Below are 20,250 nucleotides of genomic sequence, written 5' to 3'. Positions count from 1 at the left end.
CCCTGCAGCCGGGCCCGTCCCCGCGGCCGGCAGCGGGATCCCAGGGCACCAGAGGGCTCAGGAACGCAAAACCACCAGCAAAAACTCCAGAGCTGGTGGAAGGAGGAGAAAAAAAACCCTTCTAGGGCCAGGCACCACCAATAAATCAAGAAAGGGGGGGGAAATACCCGCAAAGAAGATGAAAGCAGAGCGCTGTGTAAGAAATGACATTCAATTAGCAGCTTGCAAATTGTAGTCTCGGTTCACACGGACACAACGGCATAATTTCTGGAGTCTAATTACAGCCCGGGCTCAGCCCTGGCGGCAGCCTGCATGCCCTGCGTGTGCGGAGCCGTAAATAAATAAATAAACGCGGCCCCACGCTGTGCCTGGAGGTTTATTAATTACGCCCATTTGCAGACACCAGAAAAAGGGGGAGGGAAAAAAAAAATGAGTCCGAATGGGAGCTGCGTGCTCGTGGCTTCCAAAAGGCACGAAAACCGCCCGCACGCCCAGCGGGCCTCGCTGCCAGCCGGGGCGAGCTGCTCCTGCTCCCCACGCCCGCAGGGGGAACCGAGGCCGCAGCAGTCATTTTAACCACTGCCCCAGCGAGCATTTGGGAGTTTTTTGCTGTTCTTCAGCTCGCTCGTCTTCGGCCTCCTTCCGCCCCGAACCCCCGGTGCCGTGCGACGCTCGCTCCGTCCTGGCAAGCGGGAGCAGCCCCGGCTGCGTGCGGGGCCCCAGGTCCGGCAGCGCCGTCACCCCCGCGAGCCGGGGAGCGGGGGAGTCCCCAGCCCGGCCGGAGAGGGGGACGTGCGGAGGACGCGGGGGGACGAGCGTCCTCGGGCGCAGCTGCGAGGGGTGGAAGCGCCTGCGGCCAGGGAGCCCTGACCCTCACCGCGGCGCGGGAACGGGAGCGTCCGCGGCGCAGAAACTCCCTCGCTGCAGCCAGCACCTCAGGCGTCGCGGGCTCGGATTAGCTTTGGCCTCCGCTCTGACCCTGAAGTGGACTTCAGTGGGCTAAACGCAACAACCCCACCGCCGAGGCCTCCCCTGCCATGGGCCCCGCGGGTCGGTCCCCCCAGCGCGACCGGCGGCCCCGCGCTCCCGGAAACCCGCGCGCCAGGCCGGGCGGCACGGGGACGCGGCCGGCACCCCGCGGGCAAAGCCCGCCCTCTCCCTCCGGGAGCCCGGCCTCGCGGGGCAGCTGCCCGGCGGAGGACGACGCGCTTGCTGCCGACGGGCGCAAGGCAGGACCCAAAGCCGAGGAAGGGGCGAGCAGCCGCGGGCGACGAGCCACGGCATCCAGGACGCTGCGGAGCCAGGCAGGACAGAGCGGGCCGCTGGATCGCTCGGGGACCTCGCAGGGGCCTCGGAGAAGGCCACCCCGGGCTCAGCCCTCGCAGCCTCAAGCTTTGCAGCAGCAGAAAGGCCGGGGCACAGGCAGAGCTGCGGCTGCCGGCGCAGCCGGGGCCGGGATGCAGCAGCTCCAGGCCCAGCCTTGGCTGAGACGAACCTTCCCACCCCTCCAGGCTGGGGCGTCGCGCTCGCGCCGCTGCCAGCTCTCCCCCCACCCGGCCCCTTTCCAAGGATCCCGACCAAGGCAGAGAAGAGGGTCAGCACAAGGCTAACAGCATCTGGCAGGACGTCTGGGGAGCGGCCCCAGGGCACGGCAGGGCGGCTGCAACCGCCGCTCCTGTAGGTAAGAGTCCCTCACGGGACCAGGAGGGCATCGAAAACCCCTTGCTGGAGGGCAGAAGTAGCTGGGTCCCAACCGCACACCCAGCAGGTCCTCAGCGGTGGCACGGGCTGCCCTAACCCACCCCACACCGCTGCACGCACATCCCCACTTCACGGCCCTCCAGGACCGTCTCTTTTCCCATCTCCCATGCTACGGGGCGGGGGACAGGGGAAGAGCAAACATCAGGGTCCGGAGCAGCACACCTCCACTGCAGCACACCCCAGCGCTCGGGACCCTCTGCAGTCTGCAGGACACGAGCCAGCACAGCAGGCAGCGGCCTTCTGAACAAGCTTTAATGGTGGCAGAGCGGCTGGGGCCGGGGGAGCGGGTCCCCGGCCCCCGGGGCGCAGCAGGGCCCGGCCGTGCTCCGGCTGAACGCAGAGCTCCCTCTGCCGGGAGCGGACCCCGTCCTCCGGGGGAGCGCGGAGCGGATCCTCCCGCCCGCGTTCGGGAATCGGCGAGCGGGGCCGCAGGCCCTCGCAGGCACCGCTCGCGTCCGGCGCTCCGTAACGGGTCCCGCTGCGCTGCGAACGCTCTCCTCGTCCTCCGCGGGTTCCACGAGCGAAGAGCCGTGGGGCCGGCAGCACCTTCCCCTCTTGTCCTGCAGCTCCTGCAACTTTCCCAGGCTGTTCTCCAACGCACGCCAGCCGGGGCACGAGGCCGGATCTGCAGACCACGGCACAGCAGAGGGACACCAGAGCCACAAAGGGGACGTGATGCATCTGCTGTCTCTCTGCCAGAAGCCAACGAAGAGCCTCTCCGATGTCACCAGGTGGCTGGGCGCGGGGCCGGTCTCCCTGCCCACCGCACGGCAGCCCGCAGAGCCTCCAGCACGATGCTCCTACGGAGTGACGGCCTCAAACAGCAGCAGCCAGGAGCAGCGCGGGAGCCCAGCCAGGACAGCGGCGTCCCCACGGCGTGCGTGGGATGCTGCTCCCCATCTCCTCCCTCTGCCCTCACAGGACCAGGTGGCAGATGCGCATGGGCTCCACGTTGTCCCCCCCGTCGCTGAAGCAGGTGCTGAAGAAGGGGCAGTATCTCTCTGCAGAGACCTGCCGGAAGGTGAAGAGGTGAGACATGTCCCCGGCATCGAAGAAGGCCACGGTGCCCTCGTGGCAGTCCAGGAAGACCCCCACTTTCCGGGGGGGCTGCTGCGGGGCCAGGCGCACCCAGGGCGTGGTGGTGGCCCAGTACTCTGTCTTGTTCCTCAGGCGAAGCGTCCAGTAGCCGTTCTCTGGGCACAGCTTGACCTTCGCTGCCCGGTCCACAGCTTCTGCTGCCACCCCCAGGTCCCACTTGGTTTTGCTGCCCACCCACACCTCCCAGTAATGCTGGCCGCTGTCGAACGCCCGCGAGCCCAGGACATTCACACACTGCTGGAAGCGCTGGGGACTGTGGGGGACTGGCTGGGCTCTTTCTTTCTCCGTCACTGCGGTCAAGTCTCTGGAGAAGACCAGGTTGGGGTGCGCAGATTTGGGGTTGAAGGTGAGCGCGGCAGGAGCTGTGGAGGAGTCAAGCAGGGTGTTTTCTCGGCTGCGTATTCCCTGTGCCCATTGCTCCTGACCCCAGCACCCTCTCTCTCCCTGGCACATCCATCTCTTGCACTGAGCCGCTTACCGGGGCAGATGGATCGCAGCATCCGTCTCCAGAAGATGTACTGCAAGGGGCCCCCATGGCTGTCCCGGTAGTGCTCCAGGTTGAAGGCAGGCTGGGTCTCGATGCACACCGAGGGCCTGGGAAAGAGAGAGCGGAGGTGGGTCCTTCTGCCATGTCGTCAGCGCCCAGTGGCCACAGCACACCACCAGCAGAACAGATTTAGCAAAACAGGACACAAGTCCCTGTGGTGGCTGGTTGCTCTCCCAGACATGGTGTTACACCCAGCAAAATATACAGCCCAAGGGCAGAGCTACTGCGAGAGCATGGGGTGTCGCTGGCTGAACATGGCAGCACTGCTTGAGGAGCAGCGACTCTCGGCTGATTAGCACCCAGCACATGTTCCACCCCAATGGGACTCCCACGCCTGCATCCTGTTGCAGTGTCCTGGCAGGGAGGAAACAGGGCCACATTCCCCTAGAGCGACTTCAGCAGCGCCAGCCCTTGGCTACACTCAGTTGCAGCCCCAGACAAACCTGTACCTCGGGGTTAATTTTGCAGCCACTTGAGCCACAAGTTGCTGAGAGAGGGCAAGAAGATGTCAAAGCACCCAAGCAAAGTTTGTTGCTTTAGCCTTGCTTCTGTTTGCAGCGTGCTTGGCTCCTGCACTCATCCCAGTGCATGTCTCCTCCATTCTCTCTTCCCACTATCTTCCAGCAGACTCAACAAGCACACTCCCCAGAGCGAGCATCCAGCACGTGCTGGGGACCAGCTCGCACCTGGCACCGCACTAGCAGTTTGCCAAGCAATTTGTGATGCTTTTAAAGCTTGAGATAAGATCCCACCTCCATGTGGTCCCAGTCAGGGACAGAGATAAGCTCCTGAAAAGGGAATCTGCTTCCTGCATACCAGACACGTACCTGATATCCAGGCTCTCCACCTGCAATGAGGAGCAGAGAGAATTAGCAGTCACTTTCTGCAATTCATGCAGCTGCACAAATAAACTCCCTGTCCTGTTTCCTGCTGTCACTTAGCAGAGAAAGGAAACCAGCCTGCCAGGACCCCCTGCCCCAGGGGAACCTGGCTGGGCAGTGACGCCAGGGTGACTTCAAAGGGGTGGCAGAGGAGGAGGAAAGTTCCTGACACCCAGCACGTCTGAGAGATCACTGCCTCCCTTGGGCTACACCTGTAGACTCTCAAGCATCAGGAACATAAACTGGAGGGGTGGAGATGACAGCAACTTCCAGGTGCTGCATGTGTCTGAGAGTCAAACTCGCAGGTTGGCTACCTCTTGCAGCCCCTCTCCCCACAGGGATCTCTCTCACCAGCTGTGGATCCCCCCGGTACCCCAAGGCTTTTGCTAGGAAGGGAAGATGGGACACTGCCAGCAGTGGGCATGCCGACATCTCCCCAAAGTAGAGCTGGGGAAGCAGGCAGAGATACACCCATAGCATGACCTAATCCACCCAGCAAAGCCAGGAGAGGTGGCATCCAGCTCCTCATCCTCTGCCACACCTCCATCACAAATCCACCTGGGCAGCCGGCACAGCGGCCTGCCCTTCATTTAACCACTTTCCTCAGCCCAAATTCAGATCCCGAAACGCCCCCTGCCAAACTCTGCCTCCTGCACAGGCCAGCGGAGCAGCCTCACCTCCAGCAACGACATCTCTCCCATCTTGCTCAGGGTTTGCTCCATGTGCTCTATGTCCCTCTGCAGCTCCGAGATTCCTTCCTCCAGCTGCTGGACATGCCCGTGTAATCCTGCCAGCAACTGCTCTTCCTTTTTGCCCAGTGCTGCCAACACAGCCCTCTCCTCTTCCTCCAGGATCTGGTAAAGTCGGGTGAATTCTGCTCGGATCTTGCAGTGCAGCTCCCCAGACACCTTCTGGGCAGGGGCAAAAGGCAGGTGATGAGTCTGGCAGCTAAAACACATTTATATATGAGAAACGGCTGGTCCAGTTACTCTGCTCAGAGTTTGGGAAATCGGAGATTTTTCAGACACACCCTCAGCTTTTTGGGTGGAGAATGGGACACAAGAACAACTTTCAAAGCTCCAGAGCCACAGGGAAAACCAAACTCTGCTGACGGACCAGTCACCTTAACCAAAGCTCCCTGCACACAGCCACACTGAGCTCACATCTGCCAGGAGTCTGCTCGTCTGCAGCACTGGTTCCCCTTGGTTTGTGGAGGTGCAGATTTGGCAGCTGAGGTCAGTTAGGATTTATTTCACACTGTGCCAGACCCCAGGCAGAGCTCCCAGATGTTGGTAACTTGCTGCTTTTTTTCGCTCTTGACACCTCAGTCTTGCAGGGCCCCAGCTCACCCCGGAAGGCCAGGGGAGCTGTGCCAACTAATCTCTGCAGTTAAGGCTGATAAAAAAAACATTCAGTTCTCTGCACAGCTCACTTTTTTCTTTTTTTCTTTCAGTCGTTTAACTGGCCAGCTGACCTGGTGGTGCTCTCACTGCCTTCCTGCCCGTTTACACGAGTCAGTCACTGATTTTTTTTTCTTTTTTTCCTTTTTTTCATCTTTAAGCTCTTAATCTCCAAGTGCAGTCTCAGCCCTCACTGTTTTCTTGCTGAGCGCTTGCTGAAACACGTCCCTGTCTGCCAGCAGGAAACCCATCTCGCCCAGATCACGTCTCAAGCCTCACCAGCCTGCCAGGGTACCCCAGTCTCCCTCGTCTGCTCTTTGTTTTAGCAAATACTCAGGCAGCCGCAGCAGAACCGTAAAGGACGTACGCAGCCTCCACGTTCACGTCAGTGAGTTGTTTCTTTACTCCTGAGACACCTCTTGGTTGGCTCCCCTCCACTGCAACAGGACTTTGGCCGTGTGTGCACATTTGCTAATAATTCTTCATTAACCTCAAAGGTCTATCTCGAGTCTGGCAGCAGGACAGAGGAGCAAAAAATGCACTGTAGGTAGGGGAGCTGGAGACTGTCTTCTGACAGATGTCTCATCAGTTTTATCTCACCTCCAAACTACTTGGATTTTCCTTAACATTCTCTTTCTTGTTTTTTAATACTTTAGTATTTTTTTTTCAATCACTCAAGAAGTCAGACTGTCGCTATTCTTGCTTTGGTGATCAATGACGAGACGCAGCCTGGTACCACCAGAGTCCAGAGAAACACTCGGACTCGCCACATCCTCTTGGAGTGTCACTGTGGGCCCAAGCCCACAGCCCCTGCTCCGCAGCATCCCTGCTGCTGTTACCAGCCACATCAGCTTTGCTGCCAGCCCTATCCTCCGGGCACAGGAGAGGTTTTACAGCTTTTAAGAGTTACCAGCCCCCAGCTGATGTGGTGGCCCTAAGGGCGAGGAGGAGCTGCTCAGCCCAGCCGGCAGCTCTCATCTCTCATCCTGTCTCATCTAGGGATTAGCGCCTTCTCTCAGCACCTTCGCTGAATACTTGGTAATGTTCTGGCATACATGTGGGGGAATCTGTTCAAATCCTTATGCAATTATTCAACTTAGCTTTTACAGGAAGCTGAGCTAAATCTCAGCTGAAGTTGCAACACGTGGACACACAGACCTTCTGCAAGAGAACAACCTGGCACCAGAGTTACCGTCAGGCTGCAGATGTCCTCCTGCACCGCATGCTTCCTCTGCAAGAAGTCCTCCATCTCCCTCCGACGAGCCTGCAAGGCGTCTTCCAGGTTCCTCTGCAGGAACGAAGAGGAGAAGGTGAGGAGACCAGTGCACTACGCTGCTGTGACCCAGGGAACAACCCCAGGGCCTGAGGCTGATGTTAGAGGGGGGAAATTACTGCATTCTTCCATAAAGGCAGCAAGGAGGAGAAAAGAATGTAATGCACAGGCTCGAGAAATATATCTATTTTCCACACTATAACGTTAAACATTAATTTTTAAGCCAGGGAGCTCCAGAATGGGGCCAAGATACCTGCTTGCAGAAGGTTTAAAATCTGTTCGCTTCGGGCTGCCTTGCGCAGGGCCCGGCCTCCCGCTTGCAGCGCGCCCGGCACAAGCGGCCCTCCCACCCGGCACGACCGCGCGAGCCGCCGGCAGCCAAGCACAAGCAAAGAAAGCGTCCGAGAGACGAGCAGCCTGCAAAGGAGGAGGAGAAGGGAGGAATGAGCCAGCAAGAGGTGCAAGTATCAGCGCAGCTGAGGGACACTCGGGGTTTCTGGCGGCAGAACCGGCTGCCAAGAGGACGGGGAGGGGGGGGACACCTGACAGGCCCCGCCGGCCCCGCGCAGGGCTCGGCTCACGCTGCCCGGTCCCTGTCCCCACGCTGGCGGGTGCCGCTCACCTGTGCGTGCCGCCGGCGCTCCTCGGCGCCGCAGCGCCGCACCGTCTCCACCAGCCCCGCCAGCAGGGAGTGCGGGCGGAACTGGCGGCCGGGGAAGTGGCGGCGGCACTGGGGGCAGGTGGCGCGGGGGCACCTGGCCCAGTAGCTCTGGATGCAGCCCTTGCAGAAGTGGTGCATGCACTCCAGCATGACGGGCTCCGCGAAGAGCTCGCAGCAGATGGCACACGTCAGCTCCTCCCGCAGGCTCTGCTCCGGGCTCCTGCCGGCCATCCCTGGAGGCGCAAAGCCCCTGGCCTCAGCGCTCCTGCCACTGCCACCCCCAACCCCCCCCACGCTCACGCCAGGGTGCGAGGTGCCGCATCGAGCGTGTCCAGCCCCGGAGGGGTCACCCCCCTCACCTAGGGGGCTCTGCAAGCTGCGGGGGGGGGGGGGGAGCTTTGGGGTGAAGCCCCGGAGCCTGGTGCCCTGTGCCTGCACCCGCCATGCTGCACCCCCGGCGCCCCCAGCCCGCCGTGCAAACCCGCCCCCCCCCAGCCCTGCAGTGCCCTGCAGAGCTGCACCCTTGCAGTGCCCCGCACCGCCCCCCCCCCGCCTGGATCCCTGCCGTGCCCGCGCCCCGCGCCCGCCTGCACTCCCGCAGGGCCCCGCTGCGCTGCGCTGCGCTGCCCCCCGCCCGGTACCGCCGCGCGCTCCCTGCCCCGGAGCCTCCGAACTTTCAGCCCTCGGCCCGGCCCGGCTCCGCCCCGCCCCGCGGGCGGACTGACACCCGCCTCAGCCAATCGCCGCGCGGACACACCGGGCCGCCCCGCTGCTCATTGGCCGCGGGCTGCGGCAGCGGGGCCTCGCGGGGCCGCGGGCATGTGACGCGGTCACGTGGGCGCGAGCCGGGACAGCGCCCCTCCCCCCCCACCCGCGGCGGGGCCTCGCGCGGGGCGCGCGCTGCTCCCGCGCCGTGTCCGCGCCGCCCGCTGCCCCCGCGCTGCCCCCGCGCAGCGGGCGCCGGCGTCCCCGCGCCGCCCTTCCTTGCACCCCGCGCCGCCCCGGCGCTGCACCGCTGCCACCCACTATTTCGCCCTGTTCTGCCCCGCTTCCCCCTCTGCTGTCCCACCGCTGTGCTGCCTGGTCGCTGCGTTTGGCAGCCCCGCTGCTGCATTCAGCAGGGAGATTGTGGGAGTGAGCGCAGCAGAAGGGCTTTCCCGTCTCCACTTTCATTTTCCCTAGTTTCCTTCGCCGTGGGTCTGCGAGCCTCGAGCCGCGAGTCACAGCTTTCGCAGTCGCAGGGCTCTTAGAGGCCGGTTCGGATCGAGGCGCTCGTGGACACGGTTTCCAGTTTTGCCCCGCAGTCACAAGGGCTGCAAGCTCGCTAGCAAAACGAGGAAGAAACGGTTTTCACTCCTGTGTGATCACCTGATTCCAGGCCCTGGGACTTTACGGGAACCACCAGACACTGGGAGGTGTGCAAAAAAAGTCATAAAGGTTGGTGACACAGGAACCAAGGCGAGTAAAACGGAGAGGAGGGGACCCACAAGGACAAGCCGTCGCCTGCCCTGCGTTGCCATTAGCGGTGGAGCGTCTCCGGAAGGGGGGTGCGCCGGACAGCGGCCGTCTAACGCGGCTCTCGGCTCCCTCACCGCTAGAGCAGTGCGGGTAACGCACGCAGCATTTCCACCCATCTTGCTTGCTCGTCTGAGCGATTTTGCCCGGGCTTTCGCCCCCCACAGCCACCCTGGCATCCCTCCACCCTCCCCTCCGCCGGCGCCACGGCGCCGCGTGTCCAACCGCAACCCAGCGCCGATGACCGAATTTTGGATATTCCCAGCCGTGCTCCGTTCCGGCTGCTCGCCGGGCGCCGGGGGCAGGAGCGGTTCGCAACGCGCCGGACCTGCTCCTGCTGCCGTTGTCCCCGCGCTTGCGGCGCCTAGCGCGGCCGGCGGGGTCGACGTTGCCCCCCGAACGTGGGGCCCGCCGGCGGCCGTGCCGTGGCTGGTGCCGTGCCGCCGCTGGGCGAGCCGGCCGCTGTGCCGCCCGCGAGTCACCCTCGCGCCGCGCTCCGGCAGAGCCCGGGAAACAGCTGGCTTTGAACTGGCGGCTTTTGGATGGGAGCTGAATCATCTGTTTAAAATGCATCCTTTTAAACGGGAAATGGCTTCGTCAGCCGCGTCCAGGCTCTGATCTCCCGACTTTGTTGCTGTTTCTTCAGAAGGCGTCGCAGCCGGTCCGTCTGTCCATCTGTCCGCCCACCCACCCACCTCCGTGCACATTCAGCCCGGCAGGCAAGAAACCCAGCCGCAGAGCCGGAGCCGGGATGAGCCAGGCCACTGCTACCTGCCCTCCTGCAGCCCCCGTGACACGGTCCATTATTTATGCAGCTCTGCGTGGAGGTAAAAGCATCGATAATTGCTTTTTGGCGGAGATCTGCGGTGTGCTGTGAAAGGTTACGTTCCCTGAGCAGCGCGATCTGTCGCAGCCAGGAGACGGCCCCGTGACCCACCGTCGGCGGGGCGTCCGGGGCGCTCAGCCCTCGCAGCACGGAAGCTGCTCGCGGAGCCCAGCAACGCGATCCCCCGCGCGGGAGGCTGGTCCGGGCGCGCTGCGCGCGGGATGAGCAGCCGATCCCACGTCCGGCTGCGGAGCCGGGCTGGGGCCAGGTGGGAAAATTCTGCTCCGGGCCGGGCCGCAGGGTGCTGCCGGTTCTGGGCATCCCCTCTGCGGCGGGGCAGGACTCTGATACCTTGACTTGTTTTTCCCGAGGACACTTCTCAGGAGAAAGAGATGCAGAACATGATGGGAAAAACCAGGGGGATGATCTGTTCGAGCCACATTCCCGGCTCTGAAGGCTTTGGCAGCAACCGACGCTCTCCGGAATAACTCCCCTTGCCACCAGCAAGACTATTTTCACCCATAAAATTGCTTGTCTCTGTCTTTGCAGGTCTGAGCTGCAAACACAGGCTTTGGAGCCAAAGGAGGAGTGATACCATTTTACCATCCATTGCACCAATGCATCAATCCGAAAAGAAAGTTCCAGGAGAAACAGGGAGGAACACAAGGAAATGTCCTTTTCCTGGACATTTAATGTTCTGGGATGCCAACTACAAGGTCTAAAGCAAACAGTGAGTGGCAGTCACTTCCCAGTGAACACGTCTCCTGTCTAAGAATTGAAAACACACTCGAGAGCGTCTCCCGGTCTCGAATTCTTGTTGTAAGTGCTCCTGGCATCTCTGTCCTTTCAGCACTTACTTTAGTTGGCAACGCAATGTTTTTCTTTCTTTTTTTAGAATATTCCTCTCAGGAGGCTCCAAGCTCTAGGCTAGGACCTGAGAACAGCATGTTTGGAGAGCCTGATTACACACTGGGGAGATGAAGGATAACACGGACCGGGAAGGGTCTGGCTGAAAGCTCATGGACTGGGGCCAAAGCCCTTTGCGGTTTTCTGCTCCATGCACTAAACATATATTCTTGGAGCTGCTGCTGAACTCTGCAGAGATCTGTGTGGAAGAAGCCGTGTTTTGCCTCACAGAACAAGGAAGATGAAGGGGGTAACGTGGTGGGTCTGTTTGCCGCAGAGCTTCGTAAGTCTCCCAGCTATATGCGAGTGGAAGGAGAAGCAAATTCATGAGCTGCAGCACCGTCCCCTCACATCGGCTCTCCAAACACAGGCAGAAAATCTCCAAAGGGGCTGAGAAGCTTAGTGTTTTAATTTGCCTGTTTTACTTTGTTTTGAGTAAAAATAAAGACTGCAGATGTTGATTTCTCTGGATCCTTCTCTCTTCTGCAGCTCTGAGGGGGCTTGTGGGCCGTGGGCTTGTCCGGAATGGGAGGAGACAGAGGGGGCTGAGCAGGGCTGGAGCACACCAAGTCATGCAGTGGGAAGACTTGGCCCTTGGGTCGCTTCAGGAGTCCTTATTTTCACATTTCAGACAGTAAGCTGAATTAAATCTGGTTGTCTCCATGTGCCACCCTGCCCCGAGCTTGCCCAGGGCTCATGCAGCCCTTGCCCTGGCTTTCTGCGGAGGGTGGCATTTGCCCCACGAAAGACCACCTTGGAGGGCAGGGGCACCTGCACTATGGAGAGGGAAAAGAGGTAGGGAGAACTGGGAAGGTCTAACAGCAAACAGGAAGGAAGAAGTAAAAGAAGAAGGGTTGAAGTGAATCAAGGAAGCAGCTGCATTACTCTTGTGAATATTCTGCCTCCCTCCCTGACACCAGCCGTGGAGATGTGATTTAAAGAGCTTGGTTAGAAAAGCAAGCAGGGAACAAAGTAATGATTGGAAATCATTATCTTTTATAATCATAATCATTTATCTTCGGATAAATAGCTTGGAGGAGGAGGGTTACCAAGGGTTGAGCTACCACTTGCCAATATATTCTTCGCAGGCCTGAACGACACTGCTGTTTTACCAAGCCAGGGTATTGAGCTCTGAACACCTCCAGCTGGCCACAAGTATGCACATGAACTGGCAACACTGGTCAAGGTGAGAGGCGGATGGAAATGGTGAGAGGTGCTGAGGAAGCTGAGACCACGCCAACATGCCATGAAAAGACCCAGGTGAAGTAAGGCCAATGGTCTAAAAGTCTGTGTCATTTTGATCCTTCTGCATCCAGGAGCTCATGGAGAAGGGCTGGGGACCAAAATGAAGAAACCTACATCCTACAACATGAAGGGAGTTCGCACCATGGGACTGAGCCTCTCCTAAGCCTTCAGGCTCTGAGGTATCGCCAAGCAATGCTGCATGGTTCTGGGCCACTGGGATGGATGGAAGTGTTATCAGACCTATTATTGGGAGGGTACATGCAGGGGCAGTGGGGACTGTGGGAGAGTTTAATGCTCGGCCCATTGGTGTTGGCAAACAGGAGATGGGTACTGGAGCAGGCACAGGAGGATGATCTCTGCTTAATCTTTTTTTTTTCAGGGGCTCAGTTCCTAGGGGCTAGATTCATATGGCTGCTGAACTTCTCAGCCTAGTCTCCCACTGCAGGAGTGCTAGTGCATCATTAGCCAGCCTGCCAGGCCTTCTGATGCATTAACATGTGAGATTCCCCATGCAGCCCTTCTGGACAGCCAGGAATCCATGTTTGCATTCCAGCCAGTGTCCTTGAGCTTTCCACTCCAGGTGCCAAAACCAGGAGATTTCTACAAATATTAACATTTGTGGCTGCTGCTTGTTTGCCTGTTTATTCTAAACTACGCATTAAACCACCCTGATACTCTACATGCACAACAGATCATGCTGAAACAGCTTTGTCCTCTTGGCTTTTCTCCTGATGGGCCATGCCTCATCTCCCCAGCCAACCTGGCCCCAGAATGAGGGATGACCTGTAATGCTCACCTGCTGCCCTTGGGTGCTGCCACGCTTTCACAAACGTGCTGAGCTATCTCTGCGGAGCCTGAAGCATATCAATACTGCTTGGAAGTTTTTGAGCATGGCTCTGTACAACAGGGATGCGGGAAACGTCTTCATGGGATCATCCTCCTAAAGCTGGCTAGACAAGCCTGGCCACTCAAGGTGCTCCTCCATCTTCTGTGAGTTATCAGCTCTATTTCACAGTCAGAATATTCTAGCCATGATATCCAGCCCTGTGGTCATGTCAGATCCCCAGACTGTTTTCTGTTGACCGGTCCTAGGCTATTTGCTGTATTCATTACTTACATTAAGTGGCCATTACATGGCCGCACAGCCCTGTTCTCTACGGTGCTCTAAGATGTCACATATGAAAAACTTCCGTGCATCTAGTAGAGATGGAGTGAATTCATTTACTACGATGCAGTCTTGGAAAGCTAAGGGATGTTTCTGCAGGAGAAGAGGAAGACACTGCAAGAAGAAGATCTCTCAATGCCGTGTTCTCCACTGGGCAAAGCTCAGACTGTTGGGCATAAATGTTCACCCTTGCTATTTAACTTGGGCTTTGCCATCCCAGAAAGATGGAAGTGTGCTCCAGCATCTCATTCATTTTGGAGAAACTTAGAATCAGGTCTACCTCTAGATCAACACCTGTAGCTCAGGCAACCTGCACCCTAGAAGTCCCATTCTGTGACCCAAGTCATTTAAAACCAGCCCTTTGCACTTTTGACACATTTGTCTTTCTCTCTTCAATTTTATCACTGGCACAACAGCAAAAGCCTGAGCAATACCAGCATTTCACAAACTCAGGTGGTTGCCAGAAACAAAGTGAATGAAATTTACAGTTGCCAGAGAGCATGATAACTCTCTCCTCCCAGGAAAATAGTTGAAGTAACTATATATTGTAAGAAAATCTGGAAGATCCTTATAAAGCTTCCCTTCTGAATCTGTCACCATAACAACGAACATTTCTAAAGGGTGTGATGAGAGGTAGAAGGGGAAAGATGTGCCATCAGTAAGCACTATCTGCCATTCCCAGCCTGATGGCCAGGGGCAACGCTAAGGACAAGGAGCAGGCCAGCCCATTAGAAGGTGTGATGCACACATACAAAGGATGCAGATGAGGAAGAGCATAGGAGGAAGAGTTCCTTGGCTCCTGATGAGGGGAAGGATGAGTGGTTAGACCATGATGGTCCTGGGAATACTGCATCTGCTACAGGTCATCTGGGCCACCACTGGTTTGTGTGTGCCCAGTGGTGCACCTGAGGTGACTGCTTCTGAGTGCAAAGACTGTGCCCCCTCGCTGCAGTGCTCGCTCCTGACGGTAAGGCTGCAGAGACGGCTTGGCTGGCCGGCTCCCCACAGGCTGAACGTAGCCGTCTTAAACAACCCCTGTGCCAGCAGGCCCTGCTGGGAGGCAGCCAGGCTTGTGCTAAGCCCAGAGGCAGGTGGTGGCCTTCGTCAGGCTGCACCTTCTCCCTCTCAGTTTTGACGGCATGGTAAACACCAAGAGCGATGATCTTACCACGGAAAATAAATTGATCTCTTTTAGTCCTGCTCTTTGCTCCCTATGCAAAGTTCACTGAATGATTTATTTGTAGTAGGAGCCTGGCAGGCTCTTTCCCCCTCCTTTTTCAGGGGAATAAAACTGGGTGTTGACTTGCCCAAGACAGGGAATAACCAGTCCCAGAGACATGGCACCAAGGCTCCCCAACACCTTTCTCCTGTGGCTGTGAGCTGGGCTGACTGTTCTGCTCTACTTTGTTCCCCAGACCCTGCAGAAGATGCTTTTGCTTGTGCAAAGTGACCATACACACTGGTTTGGTCTTCAAATAAGGGGTCATGGAAGGCTGTGTATCTTCTGCCTGAAGTGAATGTCACCCTGAAGGAACATGGTGTTTCCCAGGGGAACTGGAGTACCACACATTGCAGCACTTGGAAGCACGGAGTTCTCATGATGGTAACGCTGCGCAGAGTCATATTTCCCATGTAACCTTAAACACCCTCCAGCATTGTACTCATGCTTGGGGAGAAACGTGGCTCTTCTTTCTCCAGCATGAAATGCCTTTTGCAGTGGATTTGCAGGCTCCAAGCTCACCTCCCTCGTGTCTAGTCTGAGCTCTTCACGGGAGGAGGAAAGGAAACACTGCTCATCGAATAATAAATTGCAGGCACGCGCTCCCCTGAACAGTTGTTTGGAAAGTGTCCCATGCTACTTGTGCCAAATTCGCTGGCTAGGGAAGCTCAGTGGTATTAGCATGTTCTAGTTAATTAGGGTTTGTGAGCTGTCCTTTTCATCTCCTGGAAGAGCTGAAAGAAGGACAAACCTGCTTTAGGAAGCTTTATGCTTCCCAGCACAGTCTCTGCTTAGCTTGCGCGTGCTCCACTCACCACCCTGGGGATGCTGTTCTTTCTTCTGGGGGACGTGGTCTCATACCTATCTCCTAGTGTCAGACAGCTGTTTCTGAGTCACATTTCTCGGGGACATAAAGCCAAGCGGATTCCCAGCCAAACCACTGGTCTGATGTCAGAAGATGGTCTGAATGGGCCATCGGTGATGGTATGCACTGAAGCTGGTGCTCGTCCATACAGCAGAGATGCAGTGCTGAGTGCAGCATAGATAGGCAAATCCTGTCCTACCACTCCTGTAGATCCTGTCTGGACTGGGAAAGATGAGTGGGAGGTAGTGAAGCAGCAAATGCTAACCAGCTTGTTCTTTGGTGGTAGTGAGCACCAGACTTCTGCCCTTGGTGATACGGTCAGTCTGGTGCCTTTCAGCAAAACTAAACCCACTGAAAACAACAGCTGCCCTGAATTTTTCCCAGACAGCAATTGCATTTGTCTTCAGTCTTCTATGGCTCAACACTTAGGCAGAGTTTATGCTGGGGGTCTCATTGCCCATCCAGCTTTGCCTGCTCCTGTTGTCACAACCCAGCGGTTACTGCTGGGTTCACCATCTCAGAGGCATAGACTAGCTGCCAATTTGTGATTTCATTGTGTGACTACGAAGCAGGAGTATCCAGCATGGAAGGGCAAGACCCTGATTGCGGTAAATGCAGCTTTAATCACTTGCTAAATGACATGAGCAATTTAGAAAGAAATCCCACAGGGACAATAACATCATCTCTAAGCTATTCTAGCAGGGCGCCTCTCCTGCACCTCCAAACACACAGGCCCTTCAGCATGTGTAACTCCCTGCTCCCATGCTGGAGGAAGCACTTTTATCTCCTCTTTCACTACCAGGGAACTGAGACACAACAAATGATTTGCCTGAAGTCAGACAGGCAGGGAGCCTGTGGCAGAGCAAGTAAGAGAGTCCTACCCCAAAAATCAGCCAGATTGCCACTTCTGGAGCAGTGCTATCTGGACAACTGCTGCTGTGCAATGTATCATATTTTGCAATTCTAGTTCTGGAGAGCTTATCTGACTGCAATTATCCTCTTTTGCAGAAGCTGTTTTCTGACTGGCTCAGTACACAAACAACCAGCAACAACCCTCTAATAAATTAGCAAAGCTTTGAGCACAGTGACTTGCAGAAATGACAACTAAATGCAGGGGACCAGTGCTGCATTCAGAGGCTGGGGCCTCTCTGGAGTAATTTTGCTCCAGCCTGAGGATGATCAAGTGGATTTTGCATGTCGGAGAGCAATCCAGGGCCGGGAAGGGAAGTGGAGGGGTAGACTGCTTTGGCAGTAATCAGCCTAGTCAAATGAACCAGGCAGATTTGCCCTGGGTGGAGACCTGCCCCTATCTGCTTCGAGCTCTGCCAAGAGCCGAGGACACAGAGTGGCAATGTGGCTCTTTGGCGGGATACAAACCCCGTTAATCTCCTTCCATATGGACTCCTCTTTCCTGCCTCACTGACTCTCGTCCTGGAGACGCTCTCATCAGCCCAGTCTTTTGTCTTCACTGCATGAGAGCAGAGCCGTAACCGTCCCAGGCCAATGGGCGCTGCTCATCTCACCAGCTGCTTCTCCAGCGCCTGTCATTGTGGTAGCAGGTCACTCATATATTTCAGCAAAACCTTGTCCCTGCTGCTGTCTTTGCTCCTCCACTAATTTCAGAAATGTTCATGTGAGGACAAAAAGCAGTTACGAAATGAGAACCTGCTTTTAAATTCAGAGAGGGTGCAGACAGCTTTCTATCCTCCCTCCCACCTCTGAGCAGCTTTGTGGCTAATTTAGTTCCCAAATGCATCACAGACTCCCAAATTCACCGCATCTGTGAACTCTGGGGCTCAAATGGAAAATTGGCTTTTGTGTCACCACAACGTGCTGATGCATATGAGTCTGTTCAGCAAAACACAGGCTTGACACCACAGGAAGGAGCACTGGAAATATTTTGGTTACATGCAGGTGGAATTAAACAGATGTTTGAAAAAAATGAAAAGCTGCTTTTTAAAGTATGTCGGTGTTGCTACTCCAGATGAAGCAGGGTGAACTGGAGCATCTGGAAGCCTTGGTAACAGATTTCTTAGTGATTTATCCCAGGGAGTGATCGGATAATATGCTGTTCTTTCATGACAGAAGTTGAGATACAGAATATGGCTTACTGCTGCAAGGTGTTCAGACCAAGAACCTGCCCTCTCTCAGAGGAAGAGCAGATCATGGGCTGATCAAAAGCCAGCCATCTCCTCTGCTCCATTTCTCAGCTTTTTGATGTCCTTTTTGCTCCCTGGAGTACAAAATTCATTGTTGAAATCTAAGAAGAGCAGATGAATAGACTCACTTTTGCCTAATCAAAGCCCAACCACTAGGAGAGGTTTTGGGGCTGCAAAGATCATTTGAATGATTCCATCGTGTTTGAAAGGACACAAGGCTTCTGGGACATATTTGCAGGCATCTGTGTGTCCCCAGCTCACAGGTGCAAATACTCCAGGGCAAGAGCTTACAACGGGTGTGTGCAGGGGTCCTGGCACCTCTGCTCAGTGCTGCTGAGCTTTGCATTGCCCCAGAGGATACCAGGGGCTCCCATCCTTGTATTTCAGCGCTTAGCTGCTAGCCGAGGCCAGGAAGAGCCCCAGCTCCCTTTGGGATCTGTTAGCTACTCGGGGAGGCCTTTTGCACCTCGTTCTCCAGCCTGTGCCATGACTGCCCCTCTCGCCTGGCTGCAGGGGCAAGGGCTGCGGCACAGCAGGCCCCGGGTGTTCGTTAGCTGATGAGAAGCCGGGGGTGCGGACGGCACCGGCGCTGTGCTGTGAGCACGCGCAGCAGGCAGTAACGATGGCCCAGCTCGGGAAGGTCAGGCAGTTCAGGTCCGTGGGTCTGTGAGAGAAGCCCGGCTCCCGGGGAAAGGGAACGTGGCGGCAGCAGGGCCAGACCGTAGTGCTGTAGCCACCAATTTGAGTGAACCCCCCAACGCACCGAGAGCTCGGCCTTGCCTCTCCGAGCAGAACTTGCCCTGCGGGAAGGCGAGCGTTGCTCCTGCGCTATCGTGCTGTCTGACGATCCTTGCACCACGCCGGAGGCATGAGGCTTTTGGGTGCTGTTTGGCTTCCCAGGGAAGGCGGGATAGCAACTAGCCAGCTGGATCCCTGTGCCAAGAACAGCCTGGGGCTGGCGTGCCGTGGCGGGCTGCCACCCGCAGCAGTTGGACTGCTCCGTGTTGCGGGAGGATGGCTTGCTGGGGGACGATTCGTGGCTGTGGATGCCTGGACAGCACGGTCCCCGTGGATTACTGAGAGCCTTCCCTTCCCGTGCTCGGCTGCCCATCCTGCCAAGCAGACAGGGCTCTTGTTAGGTGGGTTATGCGGGCTTTGGCAGAAGTGGTGAGCTGATGTTTGCGAGCATCCCAGTTTTTGGTGCTAACCCCTCTGCTGGACCCCTGAGGCCATGGGAGAGGACAGGCTTGGGGACTTGCCATGACTAATCCATGATTTAAGAGATAGCATTTGCTGTCATCCAGCAAACACCACATGCCAAAAATGACTGGAATTCACCGCACGGTCCCGATAGAGGTTCACAGTGTCAGGCTGGCAAGAGTTTCTCCTGTGTCCATCACTGCCTTTTTGCTGGGCATCTTATTCCAGCCTTGGGAAGTGTGGGGAGCTGTAGCAAAGGACTCCAGGTAGTGGGCAAAAAAGATCTCATGCCAGAGGATTAAGGAGGAAAAATACATCTTGCTCTTGAGCAAAAATCAGCCGTTCACTGCTGAGGACCCTGGAGAGAAGGAGTATCCAGCCACCAGCAACATGCAGAATAGTATGTGTTGCTCACTTCCCATCAGCTGCTCCTTGCCTCTCCCTATGGACCACTGAGAGACAGCAATGGCTTCTGCGTAGCTCTGGGCTTCTGAGCGGGTTTGTCCATCCTGCTGCTCCCACCCAGCAGCTGGGAGCTCACAGGCACTGCACAGCTCTTAGTTTTTCAGCGCAGCTAAAGCAAAAGCCTCCAAGAAAACAAAAGGGGAGAAGACACAAAACTCCCAGGCATGGACGGCTCAGGAAGAGCACACAGCTAGCACAGCTGCTGGCTTTTCTCGTCTGTCATTACTGGTCTGGCAGCAGCTTTCCTTCCTGAAGGGGAGGACCCTCACTGAAGTTTGGATTTGAGTACCACTTTTAGGGTGACTTATTTCAGGAAGGTTTTTACTTCCCTTTTACTGCAGAGTCATTTGAGCTTTTTTTTTTTTTTTTCTTTTTCCTGGGTATCAAGAGTTTTGTGGCACAGAAAGTTAGATGAAAGCCCTCCTGGTTTCCCTTCTCAAAAAGAAAAGAAAACCAAAGAGGGGGTGATAAACTTACAGCTGTAGCTACCAAAGCTGAGAAGTGTCCTCCTCCCCAGCCTCTGGGAGCATCTCCTGGCTCTGGCCAGCTGGAAGCTCACAGACATATTGTGCATGGTGGAGCTCCCACGGTTGAAACACCCTGCTTGTTTCTCTTTGAAGGGGAAACCTTTGGCTGGGTGGGAACCTGTGTTTCTCCTGCTTCCTTGTGCTGGCTGTAGAGTGCTTTCCTGGTTCCTGCTAGCTTGGCTTTCCAGTGGCACAAGGATGCTGCTCCTGTGCCGTTCTCTCTTGCCCCATTTGTGTGCACAGTGCTGAGCACTCCAGAATAGCAACTCACTCCAGTTCCTAGGTCCACGCTGAATTTGGCTTTTGGAGCAGACTCAGCCATTGCCAAGTGGCTAGGAGCTTCTTATCATTACTTGTTTTTTGCATCACCCAAGTACCTAAAGGCCTGCACCCAAGAGGTGGCCTGTTCTGGTGCCAGGTGCTATGCAAGCACCGATATAGGGGGGCAGCTGGTGAAGGCCCTGCTGCCTTACAGGTCCTGCTGACCTCCTGCTGTACTAGGGACACCCACTCTTGGACACAACTGAGCCAGTTCCC

At 56.7% G+C, this 20,250-nt stretch overlaps 2 protein-coding genes across 4 annotated transcripts; one reads left to right on the top strand and one right to left on the bottom strand.

The window, feature by feature from the left end:
- Nucleotides 1-1,995: 1,995 nt before the first annotated feature.
- LOC134146700 (nuclear factor 7, brain-like) lies at nt 1,996-8,317 on the bottom strand. Of its 3 annotated transcripts, XM_062587171.1 has the most exons (8): nt 8,263-8,317; nt 7,583-7,854; nt 6,880-6,975; nt 4,965-5,198; nt 4,234-4,253; nt 3,338-3,453; nt 2,890-3,221; nt 1,996-2,772 (listed from the first exon to the last, which is right to left on the bottom strand). In XM_062587171.1, exons 2-8 carry the CDS (start codon nt 7,850-7,852, stop codon nt 2,677-2,679), a joined length of 1,164 nt encoding a protein of 387 aa, XP_062443155.1. In that variant the 5' UTR covers nt 7,853-7,854; nt 8,263-8,317; the 3' UTR covers nt 1,996-2,676. The 3 variants fall into 3 exon arrangements, with proteins under 3 accessions (XP_062443155.1, XP_062443153.1, XP_062443154.1); XM_062587169.1 differs by having other exon boundaries at nt 1,996-3,221; XM_062587170.1 differs by having other exon boundaries at nt 1,996-3,221; nt 8,296-8,313.
- LOC134147023 (uncharacterized) lies at nt 8,065-11,302 on the top strand. Its single transcript, XM_062587724.1, has 4 exons — nt 8,065-8,094; nt 8,804-9,058; nt 9,783-9,963; nt 10,512-11,302. The coding sequence occupies exons 1-4, from the start codon at nt 8,065-8,067 to the stop codon at nt 10,682-10,684; spliced, it is 639 nt and encodes a 212-aa protein (XP_062443708.1). The 3' UTR covers nt 10,685-11,302.
- Nucleotides 11,303-20,250: the final 8,948 nt, after the last annotated feature.

Source organism: Rhea pennata, chromosome 14, assembly GCF_028389875.1.
Source record: "Rhea pennata isolate bPtePen1 chromosome 14, bPtePen1.pri, whole genome shotgun sequence".
Taxonomy (NCBI): Eukaryota; Metazoa; Chordata; class Aves; order Rheiformes; family Rheidae; genus Rhea; species Rhea pennata.
Note: the sequence above shows the minus strand (reverse complement) of the source record. Positions and strands in the feature narration are given on the sequence as shown.